This window comes from Pituophis catenifer, unplaced genomic scaffold (assembly GCF_029215685.1).
Source record: "Pituophis catenifer annectens isolate HBS135680 unplaced genomic scaffold, rPitCat1.0.hap2 SCAF_3, whole genome shotgun sequence".
Taxonomy (NCBI): Eukaryota; Metazoa; Chordata; class Lepidosauria; order Squamata; family Colubridae; genus Pituophis; species Pituophis catenifer.
Genome location: NW_027256883.1, coordinates 103269852 through 103284897, shown reverse-complemented (window position 1 = coordinate 103284897; position 15046 = coordinate 103269852). Strand labels below are relative to the sequence as shown.

General features: G+C 40.0%; 1 protein-coding gene across 1 annotated transcript in view; it reads left to right on the top strand.

Moving 5' to 3' along the window:
• The window catches only part of LOC139314899 (myomegalin-like), a 115351-nt gene that overhangs the window by 87773 nt on the left and 12532 nt on the right, over positions 1-15046 (top strand). The window contains exon 9 of the mRNA XM_070940881.1: positions 6019-6213. Within this exon, the coding sequence (XP_070796982.1) occupies positions 6019-6213 (195 nt within the window). The remainder of the gene's footprint in view (positions 1-6018; positions 6214-15046) is intronic.

The window sequence follows — 15046 nt, the reverse complement described above, 5'->3', positions numbered from 1 at the left end:
GACGTCTGGTCACCTTACTCTATCAGATAAAATTTGTTGCAGATTTGCCATTCCTTCATTAACATCTTTTGGACATTAAAGCAGATATCATTACTGTCAGCGTTGATACTGTCATTATAATTTCTGGCTCCATTCTATGATACTTTAAAGTTTTCAATTTATAACATTTTGTGTCATTTTGCAAGTCCCAGTATTAACTGACATAAAGAACAGGCTTGTAATTTTTTTCCCTCTTGCTTAAAATCTTTAATTCCTTCTAGTGCCCAGTTTCTAAAATCATAAAATAACTTGTTTGTTATGTACTGCAATAGCCAGGATAGCCAAAATAAGCTATCTATCTCATATTTTTCTAACTTACTAAGAAGTAGGTTGTTGTCTACTTTGTCAAATGCCTTACTGAAATCTAGGTATTCTATGTCCACAACATCTTGCTGATCCATTAGTTTAATCACATTGTCAAAGAATGAAATAATATTTGTTTGGCATGATCTGTTTTTGACAAACTGATATTGGCTTTTGGTTATAACTTTGTTTATTTCTAGGTGCTTGCAAATCTATTGCTTGATTATTTTTATCAGGATCTTCCTGGATATTGATGTCAAGCTGATTGCTCTGTATTTTCCTGGATCATTTTTTTCCTCCTTTTTCCCTGGTTCTCCAGGATCTTTGAAAGTTATGGTACAGTGGTTCTGAGAAAACCTGCCAGCTCCTTCAGAACTCTGGGAGGTAATCCATCAGGTCCTGGTAAATTGAACTCATCTAGAGCAGACAGGTCTTCTCTTACCATTTTCTTCCATATTTTAATTTGTATTCCTAGTCTGGAATACATATATGTATATGTATATGTATATGTATATGTATATGTATATGTACATATATACATGTATATTTGCATGAAGACTGATGGAAAGCAACTCTGCTTTTTCTCTAGTGCAGCGGTTCTCAACCTGGGGATCGCGACCTCTTTGGGGATCGAACGGCCATTTCACAGGGGTCACCAAAGCCCTCTCTCGCCCCCCCCATGCCTTCACTCACCCTCACTCTCTGCTCTGTTGGATCGCCGGCCGTTCACTTACCCCGCCCACTCCCAATCTATTGCTGCCTCCTGAGTCCCAGCTGATGGCTAGAGGAAAAAAAACTGTTTAAATTCTTGCCGCGGGGCTTCAAAGGGCCACCCTATAGCCAGTGGTGCAGCCGAACCGTTTGTTAAATTGCTGGCTTGCCCCGCCCCTCCGCACCACTATTTATTGCCAATAAATAGTGGTGGACGAGGGGCGGGGGAGCCAGCAATTTAACAAATGGTTCGGTGTTTTTTTGTAATTTTATTGGCCCGCGGAGCTTCAGCATAGGCAAATTAGCCCTTGATTAGATCGGCTCCCGACCCTCAGCTGATTTGCTCTCAGCTGTTTTGCTCAGGGCTTGCTGCTTGCTGGAGCAGATTTTTTTTCCCCTAGCTATGCTGAAAAACGAAACTGAAACTGCTTTGCTGTTGCTGCAAGGTTGGAAAATTAGGCAGGCAGATTTCTTTTCTTTTTCCTGACCAAAAAAGGTAGGTGCAAACAATGGGAAATTTAAGGCAAAAGAGGAGAGTTCAAGATTTTAAAACACAAAAGAAAAAAAGCTCTATTTAACTAGGGAATTGTAATAATTGAGATACTATTAATTGTATATTGTGTTGAAAGCAGAAATGGTTAAGTTGTGGTTTGGAGGAATATATGGGGAAAATTATTTGGTTTATTATTATTGGTAAATATAATTAATTGATTTGTAAGAAATTGGATTGCATGGAAATAATTGGAATATTCATGTTCATATTAATTAATATACAAAAAAGGTAGTTATATAACTAATTGATTTATATTAAAATGTTGAATTTATATTAAACAACTGTAATATTACATAATTAACCAAAGTGAGGATGGATATAAAAATAGATGACAATGGGAAGGGGTATAATATAGAAGAGAAGAGAAAAATTGAATTTGATTAAGATTAGAGATGAGGATGAAGGGTAATATTGGTTTTTTACAAAAATAGATGAGGAATAAATATGGCAAAAAGGAAATACAGAAATTGTAAATTTAATTGAAATGACTAAACACTGTTTAAATTTGTGAACCGGCCAAATACTCTGTTCAAAGAAAATACATTGTATGTTTGTATGTGTGTTTCTAACTATTTTTATTTATTCATATTTGTTCTCTTTTATTCTTTAAAGTTTAACAATTCATTCTTTATCTTAATATCTTTATATTTGTTTGGGGTTAGCTTTCTTCCCTTTCATCTTTTTTATTGTACAGCAATCTTTTGCCTCAAACCTACCACCTCTCTCTTTTCTTTCCTTCTTACTTTCTCTTCCTCCCCCTCTTCTTCTCCTCCCTACTTCCTCTTCCTTTCTCCTTCTCCTCCTCTCTTCCTCCCTCTCTTACCCTCACCCCTACTCTAATTTCCCTTCCCTTCCTTCATCCCTCTCTATTGCTGTATCCTTTTATGCTTTTATGCATATGGACTACTCAGAGGACTGAAAAAGTTATTTCTGACTGGTCCTCGCACTTTTGACCAGTCCTCGAACTTACGACTGTCCTCACATTTTACATTTTTGCCCTATCTTGTCACCATGGTGAAGAGAAGCAGTTGTGAAATGAGTGACATGGTTGTTAAGAAAGCTGCATGGGCATAAATGTGAGGATGGTCATAAGTGTGAGGACCAGTCAAAAGTGCGAGGACCTGTCAGAAATGACTTTTTTCAGCCCTCTGAATAGTCCCTATACACATAGCCATGGCCACCCGGTCACATGACCATCTAGCCACGCCCACCCAGTCACATGACCTCCAAGCCACGCCCACAAAATAAGCTGCGCACACAGAACCAGTAGTAAAAAAATTTAGAACCCATCCCTGGTTGGGGGTCACCACAACATGAGGAACTGTATTAAAGGGTCGCGGCATTAGGAAGGTTGAGAACCACTGCTCTACTGCCTGTCACTACCTTGCCATCTTCTCCCATTAGTGAACCAATTGTTGTTGTTGTTTTATTTTTTGTTTTTTTATGTTGAAAGAAACTTCAATATTATTATTGATATTCGTTGCAAGTCTTTGTTCATTCTGAGCCTTTGCTTTCCTGATTTCATCTTTGCAAATTCAGGCTATCTGCTGATATTCTGCCTTGGTTATGTGTCCCTCTTTCCATTTTTTGTACTTCTCTTTTTTGTGTTTCAGTTTGTCAGAGATTTCTTCATGTAACCATGCTGGTTTCTTCTTGGATTTCTTAGTTTTCTTCTTCGGTAATATTGTGGTAGACTGGGCTTTTATAATCATATTATTTAGACTTTCCCAAACTTCTTGGGTTGTTTTTCCCTTTAAAATTCTCATCCATGAAGTCCTTCCCAAGTTCCCTCTAAGTTTGTTGAAGTCAACTCTTTTAAAGTCTAGAACTCTGGATGCATTATATTGCATTCTAATCTGACAGTGACATGATCACTGTCCTCCAAGTTTCCTGCAATTTCAACCCCCTCTATCCTTTCTTCTCTGTTAGTAAGTATTAGGTCCAGTGGAGCAGTTCCTCTAGTTTCCCCTATCTTTTGGATGACAAAGTTGTTAGCTTGGTTGGTCAGGAACCTGTTATCTCCCACTTGCTGCAGAGTTTGTCTCCCAGTTGATGTCAGGATAGTTAAAGTTCCCCATTACTGCTGTGGTGTGCTTTCTATATATAGGTTAGCAAAAAGTTCGTCTATTTCTTATGTTTGGTTAGTTGATCTATCATTCGTTTTTCTTTTTATATTGACCCATATGCATTCTAGGGACTTTCATTATTGGTATTGTGCATTTCTGTAGAGTTGTAATGATCTCTTACATATAATACAACTCCAGCTCCTCTTCTGTTAGGCCTGTTTCTTTTGAACAGTTTGTATCATTCCATCAGGATATTCTAATCATGAGTTTCATCCCACCAAGTTTCAGTAATGGTAACTATATCTTACATGTCTTTATGTACTAGTACTTCAAGTTTGTCTTGTTTGTTCCCCAAACTATGAGCATTTCTGTATAGGCATTTGAGTCCTTTATTTATAGGCATTTGACCCTGGGTATGTTTCCTATATCTCCTACAAGACCCGAGGTGGCGCAGTGGTTAGAGTGCAGTACTGCAGCTACTTCAGCTGACTGCTAGTTCAGCAGATCAAATCTCACCGGCTCAAGGTTGACTCAGCCTTCCATCCTTCCGAGGTGGGTAAAATGAGAACCCAGATTGTTGGGGGTAATATGCTATTTAGTATACTGTCCTTGGTGTAAGCTGCCCAGAGTCCTCGGAGAGTGGGCAGCATAGAAATATGAATAATAAATAAATAAATAAATAAATAAATACTAAGATTTTGTACCTTCCCAATACTTCCTACCTCATTATTTGATTGATTTATGCTTGGGATTAAGTTCTAAAGATCCTAAGGATTGGTCACTCTCCCTCCTCAATTTTAGTTTAAAGCCTTTCTGATAAGTTGAGAGCCAGTCATTTTCTGACTATATTCTTCCCAATTCTTGTGAGGTGTAGCCCATCCCTTGCCAGAAGACCTTCATGTAGGTAATCCAGATTGTGGTCTAGGAATCCAAAATTCACTTGGTGGCATCAACTCTTAAGCCAGTGGTTTATTTCTAAAATCCTTTGTTTCCTCATTGGAAGTTGACCTTTTATTGGAAGTACAGATGAAAACAGCATTTGTGCTCCTAGCTCCTTAACTTTCTTGCCTACCTACTTGTGATCACTTGATAATGTTTTGGGTTCATTATAGTGTCAGTCCCTATGTTTCTTCAACTTGTAAGACAAGCACAAGTGGTAGCAGGTTTTCTCAAGATGCTCATGCATCATCATTGCTATGCACGTTGTATTTGTCGCCAGTTAACTTCCTTAAGCAATCTAAGATGCTGGTCACCATTTAAAAATGGTTCTTAAACACTTTTAACACTGTTTATATTGTTTTTATTGTTGTTAGAGTTGGGAGTTTTCCAGAGTAGATGGGTATAACAAATTAAATTTGTATTCCTGTGCCTTGAGGGAGGAGGAGGGGAGAGACAATATATCTACTAGATACATGTCTTGAAATTTCACCTTGCTGACTGAGGCCCTTCATTTCAATCAGTAAAAATAACTCAAACTTTGTCTTGTTTTCCATAGAATTAGCTACTCCTCAGAGTTTGTATCATCTGCAAAAATATCTTCTCTACATGTATATGCAAGTCATTAATTAATTCATTAACTCATTCATTCATTAATCTTGAATAGCTCTGAGCCCAGAAAAGGGTCCTCATTTGAGATTCAGACTGATACAAATAGTTCATTAGCATGAACTGACCAGTTATTTAACCTCCTAACAAAGGCATTGATCAGTATAAAATATATAAAATATAGAATAATATCATCACAAGTGCTATTGTGAGGGAGATGAGCTTCGTTGTGTGGCTTACTATACTCTCACAACGGTGTCATTTTCAGAGTTATTTCACTTTAATGTTTGCCTGGATACTTTTAGCACTTTAAAAAAGGCAAAGCTAAATAACAGGCTGAATTAGCCAGTAAATGGGCTGCCTGCAGCCATACTGCTGCCAATTTCATTTTTTGAAGTACTGCTGGGCTCCACTAACAGTCTGGCTTGCAGGAACTGTGCTAAATAAGCTTGCTATCACCACACCATTATTTTAAAGAGAAAAATAAAACCCTTCCCAATGTTTCCTGCTGAATGGATGTGTATAGAAATAGCTGTATCTTAGTAAGTACCTCTGAGAAGCTGCTTCTTTTGTTTCTTCTTGCTTTATCTTAAACAATCTGTTATGAAATAAGAAGTGCTCAGAATGCCTTCTCAGCAAATTTTGGCTCAGCAGCATTCATAATTACCATCAGGTTAAAAAAAAGAGGAAGGGAAAAGTTATTCTGTTTAACAATCTATATCTTTTGGGAATAACATACTATTAGCATATCCTAATTTAACCTGGCACTCTCTTTGTTTCTCCTCTCTTTTCCATTTCTAGGCCTTTATGATGACTCCTTGTCCAAGCCAACAGGTTTGCTTTTAGCTTCACTGGACTCAGAACCATCCTCCTGCATGTCTTTGGGACCCCGATCTTCATGCTCAAGGCCCCTGCTTGGCTGCTGCATAACACCAGCCTTCTCCCTGACTGAGGCACAGCAGGAGTTGAAGATGCTGCAGAAGCAGCTTGGAGAAAGTGAGCCTTCCTGGCCCAGTACCCCATGTAGCATGTAGCTTTGCATGACACACCCAAGCATTTCTGCTGGTACCTTTATCATTGCTAAGCATAGCTTCTTTCTTTGGTGATTTGTGACTGACCTTTTAGAGGTTCCAAATATACAGGTGAAACTCGAAAAATTAGAATATCGTACAAAAGTTCATTTATTTCAGTAATGCAACTTAAAAGGTGAAACTAATATATGAGATAGACCCATTACATGCAAAGCGAAATAGTTCAAGCCTTGATTTGTCATACTTTTGATGATAATGGCTTACAGCTCATGAAAACCCCAAATTCACAATCTCAGAAAATTAGAATACTACATGAAATCAATAAAATAAGGATTGTACATAGAACAATATCGGACCTCTGAAAAGTATAAGCATGCATATGTACTCAGTACTTGGTTTGGGCCCCTTCTGCATCAATTACTGCCTCAATGCGGCGTGGCATGGATGCTATCAGCCTGTGGCACTGCTGAGGTTTTATGGAAGACCAGGATGCTTCAATAGCGGCCTTCAGCTCTTCTGCATTGTTCGGTCTCATGTCTCTCATCTTTCTTTTGGCAATGCCCATAGATTCTCTATGGGGTTCAGGTCAGGCGAGTTTGCTGGCCAATCAAGCACAGTAATCCCATGGTCATTGAACCAGGTTTTGGTACTTTTGGCAGTGTGGGCAGGTGCCAAGTCCTGCTGGAAAATGAAGTCAGCATCCCCATAAAGCTTGTCTGTGGAAGGAAGCATGAAGTGCTCCAAAATCTCCTGGTAGATGGCTGCGTTGACCCTGGACTTAATGAAGCACAGTGGACCAACACCAGCAGATGACAAGGCTCCCCAAATCAACACAGACTGTGGAAACTTCACACTGGACTTCAAGCATCTTGCAGTGTGTGCCTCTCCATTCTTTCTCTAGACTCTGGGTCCTTGGTTTCCAAATGAGATGCAAAAGTTGCTCTCATCAGAAAAGAGGATTTTGGACCACTGAGCAACAGACTAGTTCTTTTTTTCTTTAGCCCAGGTAAGACGCTTCTGACGTTGTTTGTTGTTCAGGAGCGGCTTGACAAAAGGAATACTACATTTGAAGCCCATGTCCAGGATCCGTCTGTGTGTGGTGGCTCTTGATGCACTGACTCCAGCCTCAGTCTACTCCTTGTGAAAGTCCCCAACACTTTTGAATGGCCTTTTCCTGACAATCCTCTCCAGGCTGCGGTCTTCCCTGCTGCTTGTGCACCTTTTTCTTCCACACTTTTCCCTTCCACATAACTTTCTATTAATGTGCTTTGATACAGCACTTTGGGAACATCCAACTTCTTTTGCAATTACCTTTTGAGGCTTTCCCTCCTTATGGAGGGTGTCAATAATGGTTTTCTGCACAACTGTCAGGTCAGAGTCTTTCCCACGATTGTGATTCCTACTGAACCAGACTGAGAGACAATTTAAAGGCTCAGGAACCCTTTGCAGGTGTTATGGCTTAATTAGCTGATTAGAGTGGGACACTTTGAGCCTAGAATATTGAACCTTTTCACAATATTCTAATTTTCTAAGATTGTGAATTTGGGGTTTTCATGAGCTGTAAGCCATAATCATCAAAATTATGACAAATAAAGGCTTGAACTATCTCGCTTTGCATGTAATGAGTCTATCTCATATATTAGTTTCACTTTTTAAGTTGCATTACTGAAATAAATGAACTTTTGTATGATATTCTAATTTTTCGAGTTTCACCTGTAGAGTGTAACTGAGTGTATTTGGTATAGTGGTGAAGGTGCTGATGTAGAAACCAGCAGACTGTGAGTGTTAGTCCTGCTTTAGGCATGAAAGCCAGCTAACAGTAACAGTAAGAGTTGGAAGGGACCTTGGAGGTCATCTAGTCCAACCCACTGCTCATGTGAGTCAAACCGCTGAACTGCTGACCTTTCTGATCGATAGGCTCAGCGTCTTAGCTGAGCCACCTAGACAGGCAAGTGACTAGCCAAGAGACCTTGGAGTAGTTATTCTCTCAGCCCAGCCTTCTTCACAAGATTGTTGTTGGGGAAACTAGAAGGAGGGATTGTTACTGTATATATGCCCATTGTCTTAAGTTATTTATAAAAAAATAATAATGAGGGGATAAAAATTAAACATAAGTAAAATCATAGATAAATTCACTGATGTGATTTATTTGGAGCTTGGGGGTGGGGGGGAATTAATATTGTTCTGCTCCATGAAGGGGTTAAGATAGTTTGATCAGAGGTAGTCAACAGTTTAGCAGAACTGCAAGGCTGTAATGAACTAAAAATATTTAATTGTAATTTGGTTTCTGTGAACATGAATTACATGTCTTTGGTATCTCATAGCAGCACAAGACACTAAAATACAAACTAGTCAATCACAACTTGGACTGCCATATTATATGAATCCAATTCTTGAGTATTTATGTATTGTACAAATCCAAAAATCTGGATTGAATAAACTCTGATTAAGTGAATCATGCGTAAGGACTTTGTATGAAGACCTTCAGTGATCATCACTGGTTTCCCAATATATACAGGTATATCTACCCCTCCTGTATTTAATTGCCCCTTTTAAAATGGAGAGGTCGAATTAAACAATCTGATTACTACTGCAGTGCAAAAAGATTATTGCTCTAACCTCTCATTAATAATCTCTTCTTCTTCTTCTTCTTCTTCTTCTTCTTCTTCTTCTTCTTCTTCTTCTTCTTCTTCTTCTTCTTCTTCTTCTTCCTCTTCTTCCTCTTCCTCCTCCTCCTCCTCCTCCACCTCCACCTCCACTTCCACCTCCACCACGTCGCCATTGCCTTGGAGGTGGGATCCCAGATACCGAAAAATGTCCACCTTCTTTAGGTTTTCTCCATTGATTTGAAGCATTCCAGGGGTGGTGACAGTCTCTTAAGTATTCCATTTTTTTGATGTTGAGGTGGAGTCCAAAATGGTTGAGGTGATCATTCCATGTTTGAACTTGCTACTGTAGTTCACCTCTGGTGGTGGAAGCAAGCATAACATCATCAGCATAGAGCAGAGTCCAGGGTGTGTTCTGCTGCAGATCATGTGTGATGGTATCCATTACCAGTATAAACAAAAATGGTGACAGTGCAGAGCCTTGGTGTACTCCAACCATCACTGGGAATCTGTTGGAGAAGCCAGCTGGGCATCGCACTTGGCTGCTGGTGTCCTTGTACAGCATTTTGACCCAGTCAATGAGTGGTTCAGGTAGTCCATGATCCTGGAGGGCAAACCAGATCAGTTGGTGTGAGACACAATCAAATGCCTTCTCCAGGTCTAGGAATGCCATATGTAGTGGTTGTCTCTTCTCACAGTGTTTCTCTATGAGCTGACGGGCTGCAAAGATGGCATCAGTTGTTCCACATCTTTTAATGAAGCCGCATTGGTTGATGGTGAGTTGGGTGATGCTGCAAATGTGTTGATCAAGGATTGTGTCAAAGATCTTCATAGTGTGAGACAGAAGGCAGATTAGGCGATAGTTGGCATAGTCAGCTGAATCACCCTTGTTCTCAAAGAACTAGTTAACCAATCAGTTGGTACATGGCTAGTGTTCATTACAGCATTGAAGAACTCAGTCAGCCAAGGTATTCCTGTGTCTCGCACGTCCTTTAGTTTCCAGAAATCCATGGGCAGATTGTAGGTGCCTTCAAGTTCTTTATTCTGTCCACAGCTTTGTTGACTTCTTCCTCAGTTATGAGTGGAATGGGCCAATGGGTTGATGTGCCTTCTGGAATTGGTGGATGTGGGAATTCAGTGTTGGAGATCTCATTGAAATGATCTTGCCATCGTTGCAGGATCTCCTGTTTGTCTTGGAGTCGTTTGCCATTCTTGTCCTTCATGCATATGAACCTCTTCATGCACCTCTCAATGTCTTGTGCAGCCTTCTTCCATGCTTTGGCCAATCGGTAAATGTCTTTCTCCCCTTCCCTCATCTCCAGGCGGTCATATAGGTCTTGGCAGTGTTCTGCCCTGACTTCAGCAACCATTCTCTTGGCTGCTCTTTTGGTGGTTACATACAGTCAGGTCCAGAAATATTGGGACATCGACACAATTCTAACATCTTTGGCTCTATACACCACCACAATGGAGTTGGAATGAAACAAACACAATGTGCGTTAACTGCAGACTGTCAGCTTTAATTTGAGGGTATGTACATCCAACTCAGGTGAACGGTGTAGGACTTACAGCAGTTTGTATATGTGTCTCCCACTTGTTAAGGGACCAAAAGTAATGGGACAATTGGCTTCTTAGCTGTTCCATGGCCAGGTGTGTGATATTCCCTCATTACCCCAATTACAATGTGCAGATAAAAGGCCCAGAGTTCATTTCAAGTGTGCTATTTGCATTTGGAATCTGTTGCTGTCAACTCTCAAGATGAGATCCAAAGAGCTGTCACTATCAGTGAAGCAAGCCATCATTAGGCTGAAGAAACAAAACAAACCCATCAGAGAGCTAGCAAGAACATTAGGCGTGGCCAAAACAACTGTTTGAAACATTCTCAAAAAGAAGGAATGCACCGGTGAGCTCAGCAACACCAAAAGACCTGGGAGACCACGGAAAACAAGTATGGTGGATGACCGAAGAATTCTTTCCCTGGTGAAGAAAACACCCTTCACAACAGTTGGCCAGATCAAGAACACTCTCCAGGAGGTAGGTGTATGTGTGTCAAAGTCAACAATCAAGAGAAGACTTCACCAGAGTGAATACAGAGGGTTCACCACAAGGTGTAAACCATTGGTGAGCCTCAAAAACAGGAAGGCCAGATTAGAGTTTGCCAAACAACATCTAACAAAGCCTTCACAGTTCTGGAACAAGATCCTATGGACAGATGAGACCAAGATCAACTTGTACCAGAGTGATGGGAAGAGAAGAGTATGGAGAAGGAAAGGAATTGCTCATGATCCTAAGCATACCACCTCATCAGTAAAGCATGGTGGTGGTAGTGTCATGGCGTGGGCATGTATGGCTGCCAATGGAACTGGTTCTCTTGTATTTATTGATGTGACTGCTGACAAAAGCAGCAGGATGAATTCTGAAGTGTTTCGGGCAATATTATCTGCTCACATTCAGCCAAATGCTGCAGAACTCATTGGACGGCGCTTCACAGTGCAGATGGACAATGACCCAAAGCATACTGCAAAAGCAACCAAAGAGTTTTTGAAGGGACGGAAGTGGAATGTTATGCAATGGCCAAGTCAATCACCTGACCTGAATCCCATTGAGCATGCATTTCACTTGCTGAAGACAAAACTGAAGGGAAAATTGATCCCGTCCTCTCAGTTTTAATTGATTCAGTTTTAATTTGGGTTGTTTTAAATTATTTGGGCCAAAATTATTTAATTGTTTTTAAATTGTTTTTTAAATTTTGTATACAATGTTTTATTTTGGCTGTGCACCACCCTGAGTCTTGCGGGAGAAGGGCGGTATAGAAATAAAATAAATAATAAAATAAATAATAATAATAAAAAATGCCCCAAGGACAAGCAGGAACTGAAGACAGTTGCAGTAGAGGCCTGGCAGAGCATCACCAGGGATGAAACCCAGCGTCTGTGATGTCTATGCGTTCCAGACTTCAGGTTGTGATTGACTGCAAAGGATTTGCAACCAAGTATTAAGAAGGGAAAGTTTGATTTATGATTATTATTCTGTCCCATTACTTTTGGTCCTATTACTTTTGGTCTTAACAAGTGGGAGGCACATATGCAAACTGCTGTAAGTCCTACACCGTTCACCTGAGTTGGATGTACATACCCTCAAATTAAAGCTGACAGTCTGCAGTTAACGCACATTGTGTTTCTTTCATTCCAACTTCATTGTGGTGGTGTATAGAGCCAAAGATGTTAGAATTGTGTCGATGTCCCAATATTTCTGGACCTGACTGTAGTTCTGTCAATTCTCTTCGGTCTTATCTGCCTGCCATTTCTTGAAAGTTTGCTTCTTTTCCTGCATTTTCTTGTGTATTTGGTCAGTCCACAGCCATGTTAGTTTGTCAATATAACAGTGACCTGATTTTGTGACATGGAGGGTTTCTCTGGCAGTGCTGATGACAGAAACAGAGTGTTGACAAGGTGATGTTACTTGTAGCAGCACTGATATATGATTTTTCTGGTCACTGCTTCTTTGTGGTCCTGCAACTTCCATCATTTGATCCTCTCGGGGCCTGTGGTGCTATTGATTCTCTTATGGCCTTTTATTTTTAGATCTGTAATAAGTAATTTGTGTTGTGGGACAAGAACATCAGAGGGGATAACTTTCGTGTTACATACCATAGCAAGGCCATGTCTTCTCAAAAGAATAAAATTGATCTGACTATTTTTTCTTTCACTGGTGAAAGTAATGAGATGGTCTGGACATTTCTTGAAATGTGTTGCAGATCACAAGATCATTTGCTTCTGCAAAGTCCAGGATTTGAAATCCATCTTCATTGTGGTTTCCATAACCTTTGTTCCCATGGCATTGGTAGCCATCCCGACTGTTTCCCACATGACCATTTAAGATCTACAGAGGAGCAGTAGATCTTCTTCAGGGCAGACACAGATTTTAGTCTGCAGTTCATTCTAGAATTGATCCTTGGTGTCTTCATCGAGTCCTGTTTATGGGGCAGATGGTTGTCTTGTAAATCTTAGATTTAAGACGGGTTGCCTTTCGTCTGTCACATAACACACAAATGAGTTCTCACCAACACATCCAGGCTGCATTCACCCTTGCTTGCACCTCCCCATTGATGTCGCCATTGCCTTGGAGGTGGGATCCCAGATACCGAAAAATGTCCACCTTCTTTAGGTTTTCTCCATTGATTTGAAGCATTCCAGGGGTGGTGACAGTCTTTAAGTATTCAGTTTTCTTGATGTTGGGTGGGACACTGCCCAACTGTCAAGGACTCTGGAGGCTGACTACAATCAAACAAAGAAATTATGATAAAATCAATAAAGGATAAAAGATAAAGATAAAAGATGCAAGTGAAACAGACCAGATAGAAAAAAAAACAGTGCAAAAGGCTTGGGTGCAGAGTTAGGTCTTCACAGCCATTTTACAGCAGAGTGGGGGCCATCCAGATCTCAGGGGGAACCCCATTCCAGAGGATGGTGATGGTGAACATTGCTTTGAAGTACAAATTTTGCCTTTTTTGGACATGCATGACCATCACACACACACACGCACGCGCGCGCACACACACACACACACGCACAGACACACACACACACACACACACACACACACACACACACACACACACACAAAGGTATTAATGAATATACCATTCCACCATCTTGCTCATTTTGACATACCCAAACAATCACATATCCATGGATTCTGTTGAAACAGGAGGTTTGGTAAGAATCTATCAGGCATCAGCTATAGCTGAATTCATTCTTTGATTACTATTTTGCCCAGGGCTTCTGAAGTCAGAAAGACACATGTAGGGAGAACAGAAATGTACACACAGATGCAATATGTTACTTCTTCACATGACAAAAAATTAAAATGCTTTCTATTGATCTCTTCTGGCAAAGCAACTGGAAAAAATTCCTGGAATCATGCTCTACCTAAGGATTTTTCAAAGTATAAGAAATTCCAATCCCTGATGTCTTGTTATTTGTTTCTGATCATTAAAACATTTTTAATGAAAACATTTAATGAAACAGTAGCAACAATGGTGAGCTGGAAGATCTGCAAGAAATACCATTTGCCTGCAAGCAAGAACTGGTGGGACCATAAAAAAGAGAAAATAATAGAAAACGAAGAAACTAAAGTGTCTGGGGCTTTAGAATTCAAACAGACAGGTGTTGCCACATGAGACCTCAGATTTAACAATTGTGGATAAAAAAGACAAAAAGTCTGGATAGTGGACATGGTGATACATGAAGACAAAAGAATAGGATCTTTGGTTTGGCGTCATTGCATTACAGTCGTAGGAAGCAGGGCTCCGCGAACCTAGGCTGAACTCTCCTCATTAGGGGGCCCTTAAAGGGCTAAAGTCACCCTGTAGGGATGACAAAGAAAGGATACCTTGCAGATCGTGGAGAGCTGCTTACTCTCCTATCCAACAATGAAGGAGAGGCGGCCATATGGGCGCTTGTGAAGCTGGGACAACCGAAGAAAGAAATGTGCTGGGGCGTGTTTGAACAGTGGTTTGGAGCTGGGTGAGATGATTTTCAACTTCTTTACTAGAGATTAAACCCCAAAGAAAAGAAACCCTGGAAAGATATCTCTTCTAAACATTATAAGTGGTGAAAAAATACTTAAAGAAAAATCATCTTGAAAAATCAGACTTGAAAAATAATGAAATTTAAGAAAGGATAAAAATTTTAAAATACAGGAAGACTGGATTTGAATATTTGATTGGCACACTTTGAAAAGGCATTTTAAAATGCTGGAAATATTGGACTGTATATTGGAAAAAGTGAAAGAAAGTATGTGATGGAAAATCAGAACAGTTTTCGGCTTATAGTGGGTGCAATGCTAAAATCTTAGGCAAGGATGCCATCTACTGATGAAAAAAAGAAAATACACTATATTTTTACAAAGCTGAGAAATCCTTGGGATTAATCAGGAATACAGAGTGGAGATAAACAACATCCGGAAGACTCTGTTTTCTGCTGCATATTGTTTGATAATTATTCTTTTCAAGACTGAGGAGGGAAAATCTCTGAGACTTTTGAAGATTGCTAAGTAGAATGGTTCACAAACACTTGGAACTATCACTGAAGTCAAAGAGTTGGTTACGTGACTGATGAAGATAAGGGAAAATCTGGAAGGAGTAAATTGACTGGTGGAGGACTATAAAGAACTACAAATATTGGGCAT